We start from the raw sequence: 21,684 nt of genomic DNA, 5'->3' as shown, positions 1-21,684 counted from the left end.
ATTTCAAGCATTACCAAAATGTAATGCAGAGACACAAAGTGAGCAAATGCTATCGGAAAAAATGGCGCCAATAGACTCGCTTGAGGTGGGGTTGCCACGAACCTTCAAGTTGTAAAAAATGTAACAGCCACCAAGCGCGATCAGATGAGGTATGTCTGTATAAAGCGGTAGCCCCCAAATCAGGACAAACGTGAAAATAGGAATAGTCCTCGTCTTTCTCTCAGCCAGATGGCTTTGATCAAGACAGGTTCCCCAGGTCCATTTTGGGCCAGGTTTCTTTAATAAAAGAATAAATATATTCTTTAATAAATGAATATATATATCTTTAATAAATGAATAAATATATTCATCGACTATTTGAGGCCTCGCCTGTGCCAAGGCCCTGTGGTCAGTGCGGGGGCGGAACAATGACCGAGGCAGTCGGACCATGCACTCAGGGAACCTGGGGTCTTGGAGGTGGCGGGCGGGGGGGGGGGGATGTCACCGAGGCTGGAAGGGAGCTTCCTGTCCTTCTTTTACTTCCTGGGTCCCCGCAGGAATGTGGGAGATGATTGGTGGGGACTCCCTAACTGGGGCACATTCTACAGCCTGGATGAGACTTTGGCTCAGAGACTCTGAGTACAGACTCTCCGGCCGTGTCTGCAGAGCTCGTAGGCTTGTGATAAGCCTGGCCTCCGCCTGCACCAAGGACCTCTGCCTGTTTCCTTGGTACGTTAATGGAGTAGAAGTTTCCACCACCCCCTCTGCCTCCCAGAGACACAGAGCTAAAGCACTGGGTATGAGCCTCCTGCCCACAACTTCCTAAGCACACGACCTCATTCATCCACACCTCAGTGTATTTACAAGGCAGACAAGGCCTTGTGTTTACGAGGCATATGCTCTGCTAGGCCCCCGGCCCCTATTCTTGCCCCCTTCCTGACCCTCTGGGACTGGCCTCCTCTCTTGAAAAGCTCTTTACCCCAACCTCCTGATGTGAATCGCTTCCGTGTTGCCTTTTCAGGCTAGCAACACACCTGTGAGTTCCTCACCTTCAGGGGCACAGCATTCGGACGCAGACTGGACAAAGATGATTTTTTACAGATGGAGAAACTGAGGCACAGTGGCATCAGCTAGCTACTGCTTGTCAGTAGCCCCACCCCCACCCCCCCATCTGGTATGCCACTGTCGGCGGGAAGCCACGTCATCTACCCCTAAATCACTTCCGTCCTCCCTGGTCCCGGCCACCAGCACAACATTAAAGAATACAGTGTGAGAAATCTTAGGGAAACAAGATTCGGGTTTTATTTCCATAAAGAAACTCAGGAGGAGAAGAAGCTTCTTCTGAAGAACTGTCACACCGACTTCAGGTCACAAAACGGAGTAGGTGAAGAAAAGTGGCGGGTTTATCTGATGAAGTTGCTGGTCACGGAGACCCCACAGTGCGGTTGCAAGATACAAGGGACAGACAGACTTGGTCCCCAACCTGGAAAAAACAGGTGTCGGCACCTAGACCAAGCCTGACACAGGGAGGGGAGAGCTAGGGACGGGGCCGGTCGGGCTCCTCGAAGACTGACGTTTTTCGGGGCCTCAGTCATGACTGGAAATAATCTTCTAAAAAAGAAAAGAGCAAACGGTAGCCCGTGGCTACTCCGGAATCTGCTGAAACCAGGTGTCCCCTTCATCCAGTCTCGGTGCTCCCGAAATCTCGCGGCGTCCCACCTGTCTCGCCTGCGGGTCCCCTCGCTCTTGCTCCTCCCTGAAACAGATTTTGTGGTTCTGCCCAGGTCATCTCGTACCACCTCCGCCCTGGCGACTCACTTCCTCCGCACCTGTCACCCCAGACCCTTCCTCAACCTCTCCTCCTGTCAGGCCCGCACTCGGCACTCAGAGGGTGCTCCCGTTTCCTTATGAGTCTTCCTCCACAGGCCACACGAGGGGCTCCTCCTCAGTGCCCGTGGAGCTTCCACGCAAAACAAAGCAGATGCAGGGACCTCAGTGCACCCCCGGGTGACCATGGCTCGTGCGGCTCGCTCGGATACTCACCTACCAGAACTTCACCCACCGCAGCAGGCCAGGCTGCACCCGGGAAGCCTGCGGGACAAGGAGAACGTCTGAGTGGACGTCACCCTGTCTCCTGCACACCCTCTGGCCTCAGACCCTTTGTCTCAAGAGCCACGTTTTCCCCGCCCTGGTACTCACCGAGGAAGAAGGCGTGGCTACCCCCTGTAAAGAGAAGATCAGAGGAGATGATGGGGGCGCCACAGGGCCCTCCGTGTCCTCGGCCTCGTCCTCAGGGCTCAGGAGGGACCCCAGGGCAGGGGAGGGCTCAGACCAAGATCTTGGCAAAGGTCCTTGGGTCTGACTGTGGACGTTCAGCCCACGGACTTTTTTTTCAAAGCGGACTCATCAGCCTGCACACGTCTGACCCAAGATGACACACGCTGGCCAGGCAGACTGAAAGGTGGGTGCCCCCTGTCACTGGGCGGGTAGAAATTGGCGAGTGGGCACCCACGGGCAGCGCTGGCTGCTCTGTCACCTGCTTCCAGTCAGTAGGTGACTTCTGATCTCTCAGTAAAAGTCCGGCCGCGAGGGCAGGGGCTTCCTCATTCTGAGAGTTGGAGGGGAATAGGGCCTGTTTTTTTTCACCAGCCTAATTAGTACTTAGCACATTCATTTACTGAGTCTGTAAGATGGCTTCCCTTGTAACTGAATGAAACAAAATTCTCAGGGTTGTTGTTACTTTTTTAAGTTTATTTATCTATTTTGAGAGAGAGAGAGAGAGAGTGCGCGAGAGAATCCCAAGTAGGCTCCACACTGTCAGCACAGAGCCCGGGGTGGGGCTCGAACTCACAAACTGTGAGATCATGATCACAAACTGTGAGATCAAACCAAGTCAGACGCTTAACAGACTGAGCCACCCAGGGGCCCCTTCTCAGGGTTTGTTTGTATGTTTGTTTGTTTCCTATTACTTCTTTTGTGGAATGAAGCATTAATTTTCCCACCAGCCAAAAGTTTCTGGGCAAGCCCCCCGCCCCCAAGCCGCCCAAGTGCTGGTGTGCCTTCCTCTCCCCCCACCCTCCACGAAATCAGCAAAGAGGTGGAGGAAACAGACACTAAAAGCAAAGGCTGCTGGGGCGCCTGGGAGGCTCAGTCAATTAAGCGTCCGACTTCGGCTCAGGTCATGATCTCACGGTCTGTGGGTTCGAGCCCCGCGTCGGGCTCTGTGCTGACAGCTCGGAGCCCGGAGCCTGCTTCGGACTCTGTGTCTCCCTCCCTCTCTGCCCCTCCCCCGCTCACACTCTATCTCTCTCTCAAAAATAAATAAACGTTAAAAACAAAAAAGCAAAGGCTGCTCCTTTTCCTGTGTGTCATGTGACTTTTATATCCCTCTTTGAGAGGATATTCATTCCCAGTTTTCTCCTCCGCCTGCAATGCAGCCACTGCTACCTTGTAACCTTTTCCGAGTGGGTGCGTGTGAAGAACACCGAATGTTCCGTGGAAGATTCCGTGTTCTTCTCACCCATCGCTTCCAAAGTGCTCTCAGGGAGCCCGAGTCTCCTCGCAGACAAGACTTTCAAAACAAACAGGATTCGGCCTCAGCTAAACCTGGCAGCCACCCCAGTGAGGAAACGGGGCACTTGGAGCCTTACCTTAGAAGGGATCTTGGCTGAGTACTGCCCACCAGAAGGAGTAGGGTGTGCCTGCTGGTTATAGTTGTGCTGCGGAAAGAAAACCAGAGAGTGGGGAGGAGGGCGGGGGCGGGGGGCAGGAGAGGGGGAGGGCATTTTGCTGTGGAATAAACACCCCACCTCCCTGCCTGGGCCAGAGCTGTCCCCGAGCCCCTGCTTCCTTGTGTCATGCGTTCTTTTCTATAGAGTCTCCTCGGGCCAGCCAGAGCCCGCAGCCTCACCTCACTTTGCGGTCGTCTCCCGAATGGCCCTGCCTCCTCCTTCCCGGTACCTCTCCCAGCTCCTCAAGTGTCACTTAGGAGATGAGGGCAGGACACCAAGGAAATAAGTGAGGCCTGAACCCGGCGGCCCAGTGACGGATGTCTTACCTTAGAAGTTACGGCCGCCACCTCTTGCCATCCCGTGCCAGACTGAGAAAATGACAGAATGGGGGTGTGAAGGAGAGAGGGTTTCAGATTGGCCAGCGCTGAGAACAAGACCGAGAGGGACCAAGGGCCGTCGAAGGCAGGTAAAAGGGCGGACTCACCTGACCGGCGCCGCCCGACCTCTTCTGGAGCGATGACGCATCGGCGCCCTGGAAGGGAGAGGGAGCCACAGTTAGGGTGGCCTCGTCCACGGTCCTTCCGGCCCTGCCAGAGTCGAGCCTGCTGCCCAGGCTCGGCCCTCGTGCCGGAGCACCCACCCCCGCCCACCCCACCGCACCCCTGTCCGTGGTCCGTGATCAGCGCTACCTACAGAGAAGGCAGGGAGCCCGGAGGAAACTGATGGCCCCGATAGATACAGGACAGGTTTCCACACTGAGTGTGGGGGAGCGAGGCAACACCACCCCCACCGTGCAGCTGGGGCTGAGGCAGACTGGCCCGGGACTGAGCAGGACTGATGGCAAGCGAGCGGTGCCCCCACGGGCTTCCTTGGGGCAGGCGCGCACCTCAGCCCAGCCCACGTTCTGCCAACACCAAGCCCTGCTCCTTCCTTGGGCCCTGCAATCCCTGTTCACAAACGCTGTTCCCACAGGGTTCCTGGAAGGACGGGCTCTTACCCTCAGCACATGGAGGCAAAGCGGGGTGATTAGATTAGCTCTGGGCCAGAGAGAAAGGGGAGAAACACAAGGAAGCCCGTGAAGCCAGGTGAGGCACAGGTGCGCGGCCGTCTCCCCTCCACAGTCAAGGCGAGAGGAGAATTCTCAGCGGGAGGAGAGGAGATCGGTTTCTGCGACCATCCCTCCTCCACCTGGAGCCCCCACTCTCACCTGCCCCCACACAGGGTTAGGATGTTCCTCCTCTCACCTGACTCCCTTGATTTTTAGCCCCACTCTTAGCCCCAACATTGAGGTCACAAACTGCTTGACCACAGGCCTCCAGAAAGTTTTTGCTTGGTCTGCATTTTTAAATTAAATTAATTGCGAACAGCTAGCAATCAGATTTCCGGGACGCCTGGGTGGCTCAGTCAGTTGAGTGTCAGACCCCTGATTGTGGCTCAGGTCATGATCCCAGGGTCGTGGGATTGAGCCCCTCGTTGGGCTCTGTGCTGAGCATGGAGCCTGCTTAAGACTCTCTCTCTCTCTCTCTCTCTCCCTCTGCCCCTCTGCCCTGCTCGTGCTCTCTCTCTTCCTCTGCCCTGCTCTCACTCTCTCTCTCTCTAAAATAAAAAAAAAAAAAAAGAAATAAAACAAAAATCAGATTTCCATCAAATGGCATGGCACACTGGCCATCCCTGAGCGCGTGGCTGTACACAGCAGAAGGGCTTTGGCCTCCCCCCTCGCATGGCCCCGTCTGCCCAGCCTCACTTGCCTGGCCCACATGCATGAGTGAGTGCACCTTTGCCTCAGAGCCCAAAGGCTCTCGGCCACACAGAATCAAGGTATGGCCTCCTGCAGGACCCAGAGGTCCTGCCCATCCTTCCCAGAACCCAGATATTCAGACTCACTGCACCTGCTTGCTCTTGACCATGACCTGCCCTTCTCCCCCTGTGCTCCCTGTTTTCTTCCAGCTTTCCTCCCTAAAGCCCCATTTCCAGTGAAGAGAGTCGACCCCAGCTCCAGGCCCCTGCCTCTTCCCCACCTCGTGTCCCCGCCACCTGCTCACCCTGCAGTACCCACCCAGCTGTGGCTCCCCCTGAGCCAGGCCACACCCAGCAGGAAAAGCAGCAGAGCAGAGACGGTGGCTGGCCTCATGTTCCTGGGCCTGTGGAGGCCCCAGCCCTGGGCCTCAGCTTTTATCGGCGGGAGGACCGCCCACCCTACTCCTTCTCCAGTGACTCACGGCTTCTCCCTCCCAACCCACCCCCACTCAGCGTTGCAGAAAGGGAGGAGAGTGGGAAGGGAGGGAGGCACCCTCCGTCAGCAGGGAGGGTGAACAACGGGGACCGAGTCTACACGTCCCTGCCCAGGGCCTAGATCCCGCGTCCCCAGAGCTGAGCACCCGACCCCAAAGGTTCTGCCACCCTTACCTCGATAATTGCTTTCCAGTTCAGGAAAGGGGTGTTGTGTTTGAAATCCTGGAGGGAGGAGAAGAGGTGAGTGGGCCTCAGCAGGGAGTGCTGCAGCTTGGTGGGAAGTTGGGGGCTGATGTGCAGGAATGGGTTTTGGAGCCTGGGTGTGGTTCGGGGGTTAGATGAAAATAAGCACAGGGGAGTTCGAGGGTGTTGGCGCTTCTGGTATATGGGTGAGATTGCTATCTCAAAAGTGAAAAGAGGGTGAATTTTGTTACAGCGGCTGGAGCTGGAGGGAGGTGGCGACAGGGACAGATGACCAGGATCCCCAGTTCTTTGAAAAGTGAGAGGTCTCCTACCTCCCAGAGCCGGCTGAAGTAGAGGAGGGCCCGCGTGCTGGGGGACGGGACTTGGCCCTGTAGAGGAAAGGCGGGGTGCAGGTTAGCACGGAGCCCGGCCCCCTGCTCACCTAGGCCCCTGTTCCCGCTACCACCGCTGCTCGGTCTTCAGAATTTCATCGTGACTAAGGTTTGAGAGAAGCCGGGTGTCTTTAGGGACACCAGAAAATGGCTTTTGGAAGCAGAGGGAGAGAAAGGCTAGCTCTTGGGCGCCACTAACCAGCTCCCCTCCCCAGGCGCATACCGCATGCTCTTGACTATCCCTGTTCCCCCAGCCTCTGCCAGAACTCAGAACCTCAGGACCAGGACCTGTCCCCAGAACTTCCTGCCTTTTTACCTTCCCTTCCGCCTCCAGCCCATTTCCCAAAGCTGAGAGCTGCACTTTGATCCTTCCAGACACCCCCCTCCCGCACCCTGGGGAACAACAGTGGAGACGTAAGAAAGGAGCAGAGACCAGGAGTGTGGGGCAGCTAAGGTTTATTTCGAGGGTAAGGGTTGAGATTAACGGTGGGATAGCAATGTTTTAAGAAGGGATGGGAGGGGGGCTCCCATCCATCTGGTAGCTCCTTGTCTGGAGGTCACGGGGTGCGAAAGCTCCTCTGGTCCTGGGCAGAGAAATAAGTTCTAAGAGGGAGCTCAAGGAATAGGAATCAGGCCGTAGTGGGCCAAGTCAGGGGTGGATCGGGCCTCCGCTGCTGAAATCCGCAGGGATCTTTTTGCCCACGGCTGTCATCCAGTCAAATCTGGATATTCCAGTTGGGCTTGAAAACCTCATACGTGCCAAGAACTGTTACGTATATTCTCCTCGTCGTCACTGGTCAGTCTGGCCCTCCTTGTGAAGGAGATGGGCTCTCTGTTCTCTTCTCTGCCCATCTCTGTCCTGCCCTTCTTCCTAGACCTGCTCCTGGGGAAGCCGCCCCAGATGGATCCTGCCTAACCGTGAGCGCTCTCCTTTTACCGGCCCCCTAGATGTGTAAGAATGTCGACTGCCTTCCAGGACCCGGGGAAGTATGAGCATGTGCCTCTGGGCCTAAGTTCCCCGTGATAGGGGTTGGGGGTTGCGGGGGGGAGGGCTGTTTCTCTATAAAACAGAAACAGTCCATTTGCTCCTGCGGTTCATCCAAACCAGACCCGCGCTGCCGCTGGGACCTTCTGCCTCCTGTATCTTTCACTGTCCCACCTTATTCCCCAGGGGGCAGACTTGGACTTGCTGAGGGCGGGGCTCTGTCCTCGCCTCCCTGCCTACCGCCACCGCCACCTCGGTTCCCCTGCCAGTTTTAGAGGTTAGGGGCCCTCGCCTTGTTTCTGTTGTTACAGGTCAGGAACTCGGAGATTGTGACAGGCAGGGGGCCTGTGGCTCCTGGAGAACAAGCCCCTCCCACCCCCCCACCCCCCCACCCCCCCACACACACACACAAGAAGCAGTGGCCACTCAGCTCTTGTCTCTGGGAGCTCGAGGAAAGAGGGGCCCCGCGTTGCCACATTTTTCAAGAGAAGCCGGAATTCCAAGTCATTTTGTAAAATCTCTCAGTTTTTAAACTTTGGCAACTAGTTCATAATGCTTTAAAAAAAAAAAAAAAAAAGAATAGATCACCGGGCACCTGGGTGGCTCAGTCGGCTAAGCGTCCGACTCTTGATTTTGGCTCAGGTGATGATCTCATGGTTGGTGAGATCCAGCCCCACATTGGGCTCCATGCTGAGTGTGGAGCCTGCTTGGGATTCTCCCTCTCCCTCTCTCTCTGCTCTTACCCCGCTCATGCTCTCACGGGCGCGCAGGCGAGCTCTCTCTCTCTCTCTCTCTCAATAAATAAACATTTAATTAAAAAAAAAAGAGTGGATCAAACAAAGCACACCGGCTCGACCGTCATTTGCAAATTCTGCCTTTGGTATTTGTGTGGGTTGTTTATCTGCCTCTGCTATTCGGGTGTCAAATCAACCTGCCAGGGGGTCCCCTGAACGTGGAAGGCGTGGGCAGGGAGGAAGCAGAAGGGGGTTCAGGGCCCCAAGCGCCTCCTAAGATCACGCAGGCTCGGAGCCCACCACGCCTGGCCCCTAGCAGGCACCTGGGACACACTCCCTCCTCTCTCAGCCGGCGGTCCTCCCTCCCGGTCCTCCCGACTAAGGTGCAGTCCGCCGCCTACCCGGCCTCTGCGGCCTCTCCGGTTTCCCGAGGACTAGGCCTCTTCACGCTCCCCTTAACCTTCCAGGTCTCGTAGGGGAAACTGAGCTTCAGAGAAGCTCAAGCTTCCCTCTGCTTGAGACCCGAAAGAGGCACTCCCTCATCCCCGACTCCCAGCCCACCCCTCTGTCCTTCCTCGTCATTCCTGTCCCTCTTTTTAAGCACTGGACAAAACGCTCCCTTAGTGGCCACCATCATCTCCCCAGGTCCCCACACCTCTTCTCCAGTCCCCTCTCTCCTGGGGATCGGAATGGCATAGCCTTCCAGCCCTTACCTTGTTTATGGCATCCCAGTTAATGAAACCCAGCTTGGATTTAAAATTCTGCAGAGGAAAAGAAAAAAAAAAAAAGGAAAATGGCAAATTGGGTCATAATGCAATTGGCTCAGGGCCTCGGGGCAGGAGAGGTCAAGGTCCACCACTGACGGTGGTTGGTTATGGAAAGAGGACTTCAGCCTGCGGGGCAGAGGGACAGGGGTTTGCCTTGCCAACAGAGTGAGCAGAGCCACGTGGCCGAACTCACCTTCCAGAAAGTGTCGAAGTTGAAGAGCCCAGGAGATGTCTGAGAGTTCTAAGGCATCAGGGAGAAATGGGATGAGAGTGGGAAGCCGGCTTGTGAGCCAGAGGCAGGGGCAGGCGCTCTGGGGCTCAGGAGGGGACCCGTGGGTTGCCTGACACCACGGTCCGGACCCAAGGTGGGGTGATGCCTCCACTCACCAAGGTATTGATCCCACTGACAGCTTCACCACCGGACCCTTGCCACTGGGTAGGAAGGGGGACTGATTTTCAAAGCCTGTGCCTCCGGTCACGCGTGCCACCTGGCCACCTGCTCCTGGCTCACCACCTCTGCCTTGGCTCAAGCTCTGTGTACTCTCTGTAAAGCCACCTTCTCTTCTTTTTCACACAGCAGCTAGGAAGCCCCCCTTCCTGGACTATTTGCCACTTCCTAGAATAACCCTGCCCAGTCCCTTGAATCATATTCACACTCTGACTCTGCCCACCACCCCCCCCCCAGCCCCGCATAGCCTGCCCCCCAAACACTGCTGGTATGTGACGTGTGATCCACGAGGCGCCTAGCACGGTGCCTTAACCTGCCACGTTCCTGCGTGGAGATGTCTCCACTGTACAGACAAGGAAACTAAAGTCAGAGCCGTCGGCAGCTTGCCTCAGGATCTGTCTCCTTGTTGGCCTCCAGGGTCCAGATTCTGAACCACCTTAGTGGTCGCAGAAAGTTCTGCCGTAACTCAGGCGGTGGTGGGGGGGTGGTGAGCAAGTTTGCTCGCTTTGCTGGCCCCATTTGACCCAAGAGGAGGCCCAGGCTCAGAGAGGTCAACTGACCAGTCTGAAGATGCACAGATGACAGGTGATACAGCTGTCATTTGAACCCCCAACTACTACCTCAAAATTCACTGCCTTTCCACTTGTCAACACTGCCTTCTTAAGTGTGGTTCCCAAATACAGCCCCTTGACCCCTCTGTTACCTCCGGCTATCCTTCCCTTCACAGTGATAACGTGGCTCTGACGGCCATTCAAAGGAAGGAGAGAATGAATGAATGGAGGAGACAGGGATCCCAGACCCCCATCTGGTCTCCCGACAGTTACCCGCCACAGACTCCGAGCAGAAGCGAGAAGACACCGATGCTTCTATTTCTTTTCCTGGTCCCTTAGCACTCTGTCCCCACCCCCCACCGTCCCTTCTCGGAAAGCTGTCCCTTTCCGAGATAAGCTCACCTGATAATTGCCTTGGGAGCCCCCAACGAGGTGACTGCCTTCTTTGCTTATTTCCTGGGGAGACAGAAAATGGAGAAGAGTCGGTGGGGAAGCAGGGAAGATGCGGGACGAGAGGGCAGGAGAGCAGAATGTGGGCAAGGGTCTCCTGAATCGGGACTGGAGATTTCCCGGGACCCCCAGAGAGGCTCTTCTCCCCGGGCAGCTCCATCTTCCCTGGAAAATCTTGCCTCAACTTCTTGTCGACCGGGCTATTGCACACTTAAGATACTTACAGGTGACATAACCACCTCTTTCTGTTCATGTCTGCAAACTGCCCAAAATCCACCAGGAAGGGTCCTTGCCATCAAAGCATCTGAATTATCCTCTGGTTTTGAGGTGGAAGCCAGCCAGACCGTTGGACTAGAGTGATTCAAACTGCAGGGCCCAGGCTGGGCTGATGTTTTGCTTTGGTCAGAAGGGTGACACTAGCTGGAGAGTCAGTGGGAGCCGAGGAGGCCCGGAAGTAGCCTGGCTTGTCTCCTCCTGAGTGACAGGTAGGCGCTTCCAGACCCCCACTCCTCGGGACTAAGATGCATTCCCAGGGCCAAGGTCAAGACTGGGCTGCGACGTGAGACTATCTGCCCTGTTGGTATCACTACTGCAGAGGTGATCACCATCCCGTTCTCCTGCCACCAGTCTCTACTCTCAAGGCCTGTCATCTCCTTACCCTGATGTCACCAGAGCTGCCGGGCCCTCCCTGTCCTCCTTGGAAGCCCTGAAGGATGAGACACGAAACACAGGTCATTGTTTTAGATCTTGGGTCCATCCCTGCAAATGTTGGTGCCGATTTAATACAATTCTTCTATAAACGCTCATGGGATTCTCTTTTGGAACATGTCAAAATAATCCTGGAATTCATCTGGGAGAGTAAGTGTCTAAGAATAGGTGAGAAAACACTGGAAAAGACAGGCAGCAAGGGAGGACCTGCACTGGTAGATATTCATGTGCCATAAAGAAAGCAGTGCCCAGCACAGATGAGCCCGTTTAACCAAGTAGAGCTCCCTAGGCGCCTGGGTGGCTCAGTCGGTTAAGCATCCAACTCCAGTTCAGGCCATGATCGCATGGTTCATGGGTTCAAGCCCCTCATCGGGCCCTGTGCTGACAGCTCAGAGCCCGGAGCCTGCTTCAGATTCTGTGTCTCCCTCTCTCTCTGTCCTTCCCCCACCTATGCTCTGCGTCTCTCTCCCCTCCCCCACTCACACTTTCTCCCTCAAAATAAATAAATAGACTTAAAAAAAAAAAGGTACAACCCCTGCAGAAGCTCTCCCAAAATATGAAGGTATTTACAAGCAGCATTTTTACATCAGTGGTAGAAATCATTCAGTGCACACAGCTGGGAACACCAGTTCGGTATTTTGGGGGGGGAGGGTGTAAGGGGGACAGTTATACCTCACTGGTTCCCTCCCTTCTGTTTTTATCTGATTTTCCCCTCATAAGAGAGCACCACAGCTCTGATCCAAAGTGTGGTTGTTGAGTCCAGCTGATCTGAGGAACTGGATTAGATTGTATACAGCAAAGTCAAGTCCAGATGGATTAAAGAGTTAAATAGAAACAATGAAATTATAGAAGTAGTTCTAGAAGAAAATAAAAGCCTTTGTGTTCTTAAGAGCAGAAACCATAGAAGAAAAGACTGATATGTTTGACTACATATTTAAGACTTTGCTACATAAAAAACTAGAGACAGAATTACAGGCTGGGAGCTTTTCTGACACCTGTCTACCCATCGAGGTTAGTATCTCTAATATCCGAAGAGCCTGTTATTCAGGGAGCCTTCTCCCCGATGGTCGGCCGCGCTCGCACCAGCCACAGTCGAGCCCCATCTGCTTTGCCCAGAACCTGATAGAAACCAGAATCTCAGCCCCACCCCAGGCCTGCTGACTCAGAACCTCAAGAACCGTAGGTGATTGGTGGGGACCTTAGCGTAACACTTCCTCTCGTCAGTGCTGCAGGTGCTGACAGAAAGCCCAGATTTCCAGAATAACCAGGAGGGAAGCGCACGCTTTCGACACACGGTTTCCAACGCTGTCAAAGAGGTCACGGGACTCTGTTTGTTGGCCAGGTGGGTGTAGGTCATTTGAAATGATGACGTTTCTAAAAGGACCGGTTTCTATGTGGTTTTTCGCCGCCCCATCCATGGTATAAAGTGAGGCACACCACGTGGGGATTTGCCAGTCATTATTATTTTGGAGATTCGGTTTCTTCCCCACAGACGGAGTTGGGGCTGAGCAGGGGTGGGCACAGTCCTAAGTTTGGCTCTTACCTGACCCCCAGATCCTCCAAACACGCGGACTTCATTCCCTGGGTTGTCACACTGAGAGAGAGAGAGAGAGAAGGCTTTCTCTCTGTTGCCACCTGGAAACCAATCCCAGCCCCCATTACCCCCAAGGCTAGCCCACACCCGCCCCCAGCAGCGCACCCCCTCTCAGCTCTGGCCGTCGCTCTCCCAACTCTCCCGTCATTCGAGGGGCCTCGGCACCCCCTCTTTTCCCTCCCATCCGGGGAAAGGAGGGAGATCTGTGCAGGTGTGCACGCAGCGGACACTCACCTCGGGTTTATTTCCACCACCGCTTCCGCCGCCACTGCTACCCGAGGAAGAGCCAGAAGTGTGTCCCTACGAGGGAAAGCAAGAGTCCATACGGGGTCTCCGAAGCACTCAGCCAGAACCAGATCGTTTCCAGGGTGTTATGATTCTCTTTACTCCCCTGTCCCCAGCCTCCATCTCTTCCCGTCTTTAGCTAGCCAGTCACCGAGGGAAGTTATTCGGGGCACAAAGGTCCGTGTGGCCAAGTGTATTTGGAAATGTGGGCCAGTTTGGGGATTCCAAGCTTTTGTCTCCTCTTCCCTCCCCCACCCCACAGGCCAGAAGTGAAGAGCCTTGACCCTGGCACCCAGGGGCTCCGTCTGTCCTCCTGACTCTCCTCCTCTCCCCCTCTCCTGGAACCTGGAAAGGGGAAGGGACCCCTAGATCCGTAATTACCTGGGAGCCTGAGTAGCTGCTTTGATCAAAATTCCTAGAATTTTCTAAGGGACGGTCCTGGATGGGGAAGCAGGTAGTACAAGGAGCAGTAAATTACAGCAGTTTACGTGGCCTGGCTCGTCCTAGTCACCTCCCTCTTGTGGCCTGACACCTTTCCCAGATATCTAAGGAAGCCGATGGTGCTCCCCACGGCAGACCCCTCCGTGGGAGAGCCCACGCTGAGCCCGTGGTCCCCTCCTGGCCCCTCACCCCTTTTGTAGGGGCCCCACGTGTCCCGTATGTATCAGTGTCATCTACACCACGGCTCCATAAATGTCCTCTCTCCATGTGTGCGACAGGCTTGCCCCTGTTCCCCGGGGAGCTTCCCAAGCAGGTGTCCTGTTTTCCCGTGTCCACCCCTCTCCTTCCGTCTGCCATCCCCGTCTCTTGTCAGATCTGCCCAGTGGACACTGGCACAGCAGTGGGTGAGACGGGAGGGAGAGCACCCCACCCGCGTGGAGCAGAAGACACGGGAGCCCCGTGAGCTGGCAGCAGGCAGGGCACCCCTTGTGGGGACCTAGGGGGTGTGTGTAAGGAACCCCGCCTGCTGAGGCCGGGAAGGTGGGGTGCAGGGGCCGAGGGGCCCAGGACGGGGCCACAGCGATGCCAGCGTTCGGGAAGACCTTGGAGGCTGTCTCCTCCGCAGGGACCGCTGGGGTCCGGGCTGCACCTCTGCCTTCAAGGGGGAGCAGGACTCACCCAGCTGGGCCCATAATTGCTGCCACCGTTGCCGCCGCTGCTGCCACCGCTGCTGCCACCGCTGCTGCCACCACTGCTGCCACCGCCGCTGCCACCGCTGCTGCCACCACTGCTGCCACCGCCGCTGCCACTGCTGCTGCCACCGCCGCTGCCACCGCCGCTGCCACCGCTTCCCTGAGGGGCAGGAAGAGACCAGAGTGAGAACCAGAGTCGAGAACATCAGGATCATTTGCTCCCCTCCCCCTCGCCCTCCCCCTCTTGCTCAGGCACATTCCCTGCACGGTCTCAGGGGAGCAGAGACTCCATCATCCGCTGTGCAAAATGCCCCCAGCCGCCCAGTCGCCTGTCCCCTTACCCGGGAGTTGCCAGAGCTTCCGCCTGAGCCGGACGGCGGGGGGTTGGTGCACTGCAGGGGAGAGTTTCCAGACCTCAGTCAGAGCCCCTGCCCTCGCGGCCGGGCTCTCCCGCTTCCTGCGGCTTGGCCCCTTTCCCCACGTGTTTCTCCCCCACTCCCCGTCCCACTCCCCTCCCCTCCTCCTGGTCACCTGGCCCGGCCCGCCTCTTCCCTGTCCAAGCTGCCTTGTCCCTCAGTCCGCTCCCCCCACCCCGCCCCAATCCTTCTTTCTTTCCTCTTCAATTCGCCTCCTTTCTGTCCCACGCACCCGAACACCCTCTGCTTTGCCCACACCCGTCCCCTCACCTCTGTGTGTGAGTTGCTGCTGCCTCTCACTGAGCTGTACCCGGGCTGGACCACGGTCCCCTGCAGAGAGGGGCAGGCTGAGCGGGGGACTGATGGGGACTGACCAGCAGATGAGGGAGGCGTGGGGACTGTGGGCTCGAAGGGCGGGAGGTGGCGAGCATCAGGGCTGGGGTGGTTACCGTACCTGAGCGTTGGGCCCCAAGTTCAAAGATCCTCCGTTGGCTCCTTGGCCCCAGGCGCCTCCCTGAGAGTGGGTTCCGAAGCTGCCATCTGAACCTCCGGGGTATCCCTGGCCCCAAGGAGTCCCCGGGCCTCCAGGGTTGCCCTGGCTGTGGCCTCCAAAGCCACCCTGGGAGCCAAAGATGCCATGGCCTCCAGAGGGAGGTTGGCCATGGGTTCCCTGCAAGAGCAACGCGCCCACACTTAGTGTGCGTGACCATCCGCCTGGTGACAGGGGAGGGCGGGACAAAGGCCGAGGCAGGGGGACGGAGACCCCAAGGCGGCAGAGGAAGGCCGCATCACGTGGAGGGAAACCACCGCAGACAGCCACAAGTAAGAGACCTTCCTTCCCATGGGTCACCCTTCCAACCCGCTCCAAGACTCTCAGCCCGGGGGCCCACGGCCTCCCATTTCCACACCCAGCTTCCCGCTACTCACCCAAGCACCGTTGCCGCCAGGCACGCCCTGCCAGGAGCTGTGAACCGCATCTCCTCCGCGGCGAATGATGTTCTCAGCCTGCCTGCCTGCCTCACCCCCAGGGTTCCCAAGGACGTGGGCTGCCTCCTCCGCGCCACGGCTCGTGGCCCCCCTGCTTGCAGAGCCGGAGGCCTCTCCGGTCCCTTTGCCAGCAGCCTCTTCGACTCCTTGGCTGATGGCATCTCCCACCCCCTTTCCAATGGCGTCTCCCATCCCGTGTCCCACGGCCTCCTCGACACCTGCTCCCGCACCCTCCCCTTCTTTTGGCAACGGGCCGGCCCCCCCGCTGCCCAGGCACAGGGCCAGCAGGAGGCAGGCCAGGGAGCCCTGCAACCTCATCTCCGCCTCGCTCCTTCTCTCCCTCCTGCCTTCTTCCCACCCGAATTTATTTCTCTCTGCCCTGTCTCCTCCTCCCTGCTGCGTGGTCTCCTCTGTTCTCTTCTTCCTTCGGACTTCTCCCTCCCTCTAGGTGTGCAGCCTTCTCCCTCCTTTCCCAGACTCCCCTGCCTTCCCAGAGTCCTCCTCCCTGCCTCTACTCCTTATACTGCAGCTTGGGAGAAGGTGGCAGGGCTGGGCAGCCCTGTGTCCCTCCCTCGTGACTCAGGGCCAGCCACCGATAGGGTAATGAGCTGTAATTGTGAGTCCGAGAATCTGTGTTGAAACAGAGAGGGAGCCCAAGCATCAGGGAGGGAGGGAGACATGGGATGAGGCAGGTGCAAAAGTGTTCCGATTTCCCAACCTTAGGAATTTGGGGCGCAGGGTGGGGATGGGGGCATCCGAGGAGACAGGTGGTTGGCGTCTCCTAGAGGTGGTGGGATGGAGGGGACTGAGGAGAGAGGAACCACAGGCAGGACCCAACCAGGGAGGCCAGCGTAGGAACCCAGTGGGGCGGGACCCACTAGGTGGAAGCCAGCCTGGGTCAGGGGCACCAGGATGAGAGGCAGGTGCCCTTTCTTGGCCTTGCTGCCTTGGTTTTGGTGGCCTTTGTCTCTCCCATCTGTCTTCCCGCCCATACTGTCACCTAAAGGTGACTGTCCTCACCTTCTCCTGTACCTTCCAGCCCGCAGAGGGCCTGGGAGCTGTGAGGCTGCCCTCAGTGGGGACCCCGGGTGCCGGGGAAGGAAGTGGCCAGCCCCAGAGCGGTCACCAGGGCGTCTCAGCACTCGGGCTGCTCTTGGCTGAGAAAGCTGGGTGCGGAGCAGGGGAGCTGGGCGGGCCAGCCACCCCCAGGGAATGAGTGGGAGGAAGCAGCTGACCCAGGCACCCATCCTGTTTACCTGGCCCACTGGGGGCACGTGTGTGAGCTCACAGCCTCCTGGGAGGCCTGGACTGCTGCTCGCCCCACCCACCCGTCTCCGCCGGGCCTGGGCTGCACCAGCAAGGGAGGAGGGGTCGGCGTGAGGGCCCCCCACCCCCCCACATCTGGGCTCAGGACACAGAGTTTGGGCGTCTTGCCCTCTCACCCGGTTTAGTAGCACCCGGGGCCGCCTCTCTGCTCCCAGGGCCCGGGGTCCTCCCACTTGTCCCTGGCCTTGTATCACTGGGACTCATCACCGAGTTAGGAGGGGCCGGTTTCCATCCGCCTTTCTCAATGCCTCTCAGTCAGTCTCTCTCCACCCCAGCACCCGCACCCCACCTTGTAACATCGTCTCACCGTGTAAACACGGTCCCGGTCTGTCCCGGGCAGCCCTACCTGTTGTCATTACCTCTGTTTAATGATAATCATAATGGTGGCAGTGGGAATAACAATATAATCATCGTGGCAACTTCAGTTTGTCAAGGGCCTTCTATGTGCCCGGTGCTGGATTAAGCACTTCAAGGCTCACACAGCCCTGGGAGCTGGTCTCACTGTAACCCCATGTAGAGACCAAGAATCTGGGGCTCAGAGGGGAGCGGTGAGTGTGTGGGGTGGGTGTGGGGTAGGGCCAGAGCCAAGCCCAGGCCTGCCCTGCTGCCAGCATTTTCTGTCATCATCTGTCTCAGACCTCCCCCCTTGCCTGTCAAAACCTTCATTCTCATCCGGATAGAATTGGCTGTGATTTTGCCCCGGGGCCTCGTGGGGGGGGGGGGGGGGGCCGGGAGCTGGAGTAAATCTGAGGCCTCCGGATGGACACCGGCCCCTGAGCCTGCTGCTTCCATTTCCAAGGGCAGGACCGTGGGGCTGGAGTCGGCACACTCCCTGACTCAGAGACTCCCTCCCACACTTTCCTCCTGGGACACCACCCTCACAGTGGCATGTATCCGCCCTCCATCCTAGCTCTATTACTAATATTTTTCCTTAAGCCAGCTTACTTTCTTAAGTGTATTCTATGTCGCTTCTGTAGGAGGAAAGACAGGATCGCTTACCCCTAGACAGATAGTACCAGAAAACAGGGCGAGAAGCAAACAGTGGTGTTACATTGTAGCTGGCTGCAGCTCCTGTACCTCCTTTGTTAAGAAAGGAGATTAGCGGGGCACCAGGGTGGCTCAGTCGGTTAAGCGTCCAACTCGATCTCCACTCAGGTCATGATCTCACGGTTCAGCCCTGCATCAGGCTCTGCACTAACAGCATGGAGCCTGTTTGGGATGCCCCCCTCTCTCTCTCTCTCTCTCTCTCTCTCTCTCTCTCTCTCTCTCTGCCCCTCCCCTGCTTTCTCTCTCTCTCTCAAAAATAAATAAATAAACATTAAAAAAAAAAAATAAAAGAGGAGATTAGCAAGTATGAGGGAGGTCAAGGAACGCCAGCACAGAAATTGAGCCTTCCTCTTTAACATAATCAGAAAGCTTCGGAGAAAAGTGAGAAAAGGGTACGTCTCTCACTGGGCGGTTCAGACTTATTCAAAGTCATGTTCATGAACCACCTACATTTGTCCCATGCAGTCCCATGTTCTACCTGCTGGGGAAAACTACCTTCAGACATCTCTGGGCCAGAGAAGCCACCTGAAACCGTCTGAAGGCATATTGATGAAAGAACCTGTTGTGAACCAAACAGAAACCCAAGTGCCTCCACGTGCACAATCTCACTTACTTCTTATCACCACCGTGGGGGATGGGCATTATTCCCATTTTGCAGGTGAGGTAACTGAGGCCCAGGGCTGGTAAACACACCCCTGATAGCGTATTTGAGAAAGGATCATGGCAAAATGGGGCTGTCCGAATTTGACCCAGGTCTGTCTGCCTCCAAACAGCTTTCTCTCCTACGTCACCAAGCCTCCTTTGCTCTTGTACTTCGTCACAGCCGCAAATCCGACACGCCCGACCTCATGTCCAGGACCTTCTGATTGCGGGTCCTCTCTAAGTCACTACTTCATTCATTCACTAAGTCCTTATTGAGTACCTACTGTGCGTTACAGCTGCTCTAGGCGCGGGGGATTCAGGGTGGAAGGAGATCATCTAAATCTGTCTCCTCAGGGAGCTCCCATTCGTTGTGAGGAGGTGGGACAATAAACACGTCGGGTGGTGAGCACCAATGGAGGAGAATACGGTGGGGTGAGGGACTAGAGAAGACAGAGGGAGCATTTCAGGAAAGGCTCTGAGAGATGTGACCTATGAACTGACACCCAACGGAAGTGAGAGAGCGAGCCATGATCCCAAGCAGAGAGACAGCAGTGCAAAGGCCCTGAGGCAGGAGCCTGCTTACTCCATTTGAGGACCGTCGTGGCTAGAGCAAGGGGGAAGTGGGAAGAGTTGAAGTCAAAGAGAAACCAGCCCGGACAGTGAGGGTTCGTGGACCACTGCGAGGACTTTGACTCTGAATGAGGTAGAAACAGCGGAGGGTTTTGACTGAGGAAGGCTGGGGTCTGACTCGGTGTTAACGGGGTCCCTCTGGGGGACAGGGGGCAGGATGTGGGGACAGAGACCAGGAAGGAGGCTGCGGGGGGAGGACGGAAGCTGGACTCCAGTAGAAAGAGGAGATGAAGCCCTGGGTCTGGGTGGCGTCTCTGTGGTGTCCTGGGCCTCCGACTGGCATCTGACTGGCTCGCCTGTGCACAGCACCTGTCCCGGAGACTGGCTGCAAATCCTAAGCCCGCCCCTTCTTAGCTGTGATCTTCACCCCCTGTGCAGCGGTTTCCTTGTCTGGAAGAGGCGGGAACGTGAGGGTGAGGTGAATGCAATATGTGTTCTTGCTAGCGTGGGGCATGTTGATGTTGGAATATTCTCTTGGCGGTTTAACTTTGAGACACATACACAGGCACACACGCACCTCCTGAAATGGCCCAAAGCAGACACTTGATTTTTTCGGCGCATCTGGGTGGCTCAGTCGGCTGAGTGTCCAACTCTTAATTTCAGCTCAGGTCATGATCCCAGGGTCGTGGGATCGAGCCCCACGTTGGGGTCCGCACTGAGCGTGAAGCCTGCTTAAGATTCTCATTCTCTCTCTCCCTCTACCCCTCTCCTCTGCTCACACGCTCTCTCCCTTTCTCTCTCTAAAAATAAAAAAAAAAAAAGAGGGGTGTCAGGGTGGCTCGGTCGTTAAGTATCTGACTTCAGCTCAGATCACGATCTCACGGTTGGTGAGCGCAAGTCCCACATCAGGCGAGCTCGAGCCCCACTTTGGGTGAGCCCCACTTCTCTCTCTCCCTCTCTCTCTCTCTGCCCCTCGTGGGAGTCTCTCTCTCTCCAGTCCCCCTGCCCCTCAGTCACTTGTGCCCTCTCAAAAAAAAAGCGTCTAGCTCTTGATTTCAGCTCAGGTCATGATCTCACTGTTCAAGGGTTGAGCCCCAGGTAGGGCTCTGAGCTGACAGTGTGGAGCCTGCTCGGGATTCTCTCTCTCCCTCTCTCTCTCTCTCTCCCTGCCCCTCCCATGCTGGCACTCTCTTCCCCTCAAAATAAACTTTAAAAAAAAAGAGAAAAAAAGAAATTAAAAAAAAGAAAGAAACTTAATTTTTAAAAGGACTTATTTTGAAGCAGTCCCCTCCTCCTCCCCAAGGGTCCCCGGGAAGCAGGCCACCTCGCGAGCAGCGACCACCAGCAAGGAGACGCTCTTGACTAGGAGCCGGGCCACTGCCACTTACCAGCTGGGTGGCCTCGGCCCGGGAGGGGGACCATCACGGTACCTGCCTCACGTGGGCGCTTGTGAGCGCGGGATGAATCATGTGGGTGAGCGCTCGGCACAGCCGGAGTCAGCACCCAGTAAAAGAGGGCTGTGAGGGTCCCGCCCAAGCTCCCCTCCCTGTACTTCCCCGGCTGCAGAAACCGGCCCCTCCTCTCCTCACCCCCTAGCCTGCCTCCACCTGCCTCTCTCAGGCGCCTCGTTCCTGCCCCCCTCATTCCATGGCCGAGAGGGAAACCAAGTCTGCTCGAGGCGGTAGCCTCCCCCCTACCAGCTGCCGGCCACTGGTGCCTGGGCTCCACCTCTCCTCTCGAACATGTCAGTCTGGGGGGGAACGGACGTCAGACGAGTAGACATGTAATTACACACTGTGCTTACACAAGCACTATGAAGAGGAGATCGGTGAGCCACGAGAGAGCGTTAACAAAGGTGGCTTGTGTGGCCGAGGTAGCTGAGACCTGAAGGGTAAGGAGGAGCCAACGCAGGGGATGGGAGGGCCACAGAGAATATTCCCAGCATAGGGAACCGCACACCAGGCCCGAGGCCGAGGCCGAGGTGAGCCATGCCTCTTCGAAACCTGAGAAGCCCTTGTTTCCCAGAAGCCTCTCGGGATTGACACTCCCCACGCACATGATTATCCCATATCCCTGGCACCTTCAGGACCCATGCAGGCAGACCAGCAAGAAAATGTGCACACAAATAAGAGCACTGAAAGCTTTGCCTTTAGGAAAGAATGATGCCCTTGAACATGCCCTTTCCAGAAGGGACTCCTCCAGTTTGTATGAAACGAGCTCCAGCACAGAGGAGACCCTCAGTAGATGCGTAATATGAACGCGCGCTTCTCTGTTCGTGAGTTTGAGTCTCACATCGGGCTCTCTGCTGTCAGCACGGACCCCGCTTCAGGTCCTCTGTCCCCCTCTCTCTCTGACCCTCCTCTGCTCACTTGCGCTCTGTCTCTCAAAAATAAACATTTAAAAAAATCATATTGATGTGTGGCTAGATGGATAGACACGTGACAGATGGATGTGTCAGAAAGCAATCAGAGTAAAATGAATTTATACTTTTTTAAAGCTATTTTAAGTAGGCTCCACACCCGGT

At 56.6% G+C, this 21,684-nt stretch overlaps 1 protein-coding gene across 7 annotated transcripts; it reads right to left on the bottom strand.

Moving 5' to 3' along the window:
* Nucleotides 1–1,258: 1,258 nt before the first annotated feature.
* On the bottom strand, nt 1,259–16,164 carry DMKN (dermokine). 7 transcript variants are annotated; one of them, XM_053906378.1, is made up of 22 exons: nt 15,516–16,163; nt 15,043–15,258; nt 14,859–14,918; nt 14,514–14,564; nt 14,159–14,332; nt 13,421–13,477; nt 12,989–13,054; nt 12,704–12,754; nt 11,111–11,158; nt 10,405–10,458; nt 9,391–9,435; nt 9,197–9,244; nt 8,950–8,997; nt 6,458–6,514; nt 6,117–6,164; nt 4,195–4,242; nt 4,037–4,078; nt 3,630–3,698; nt 2,179–2,202; nt 2,023–2,070; nt 1,699–1,735; nt 1,259–1,590 (listed from the first exon to the last, which is right to left on the bottom strand). In XM_053906378.1, exons 1-20 carry the CDS (start codon nt 15,891–15,893, stop codon nt 2,023–2,025), a joined length of 1,632 nt encoding a protein of 543 aa, XP_053762353.1. In that variant the 5' UTR covers nt 15,894–16,163; the 3' UTR covers nt 1,259–1,590; nt 1,699–1,735. The 7 variants fall into 7 exon arrangements, with proteins under 7 accessions (XP_053762353.1, XP_053762354.1, XP_053762352.1 ...); XM_053906379.1 differs by lacking the exon at nt 1,699–1,735 and having other exon boundaries at nt 15,516–16,164; XM_053906377.1 differs by having other exon boundaries at nt 1,259–1,735; nt 15,516–16,162.
* Nucleotides 16,165–21,684: the final 5,520 nt, after the last annotated feature.

The sequence above is a fragment of the Panthera pardus genome, unplaced genomic scaffold, assembly GCF_024362965.1.
Source record: "Panthera pardus isolate Hobbes unplaced genomic scaffold, ASM2436296v1 HiC_scaffold_18, whole genome shotgun sequence".
Lineage (NCBI taxonomy): Eukaryota > Metazoa > Chordata > Mammalia > Carnivora > Felidae > Panthera > Panthera pardus.
Note: the sequence above shows the minus strand (reverse complement) of the source record. Positions and strands in the feature narration are given on the sequence as shown.

Bases quoted from the DNA above. Each gene is read 5' to 3' on its own strand.
- DMKN (XM_053906379.1), bottom strand. From the start codon at position 15,893: ATGAGGTTGCAGGGCTCCCTGGCCTGCCTCCTGCTGGCCCTGTGCCTG. The intron at 13,055-13,420 runs GTAATTACGGAT...TTTCCCTCGTAG, and splicing joins GCAGCTACTCAGGCTCCCAG to GGACACACTTCTGGCTCTTC. The intron at 8,998-9,196 runs GTGAGTTCGGCC...TTTCCTCTGCAG, and splicing joins ACTTCGACACTTTCTGGAAG to AATTTTAAATCCAAGCTGGG.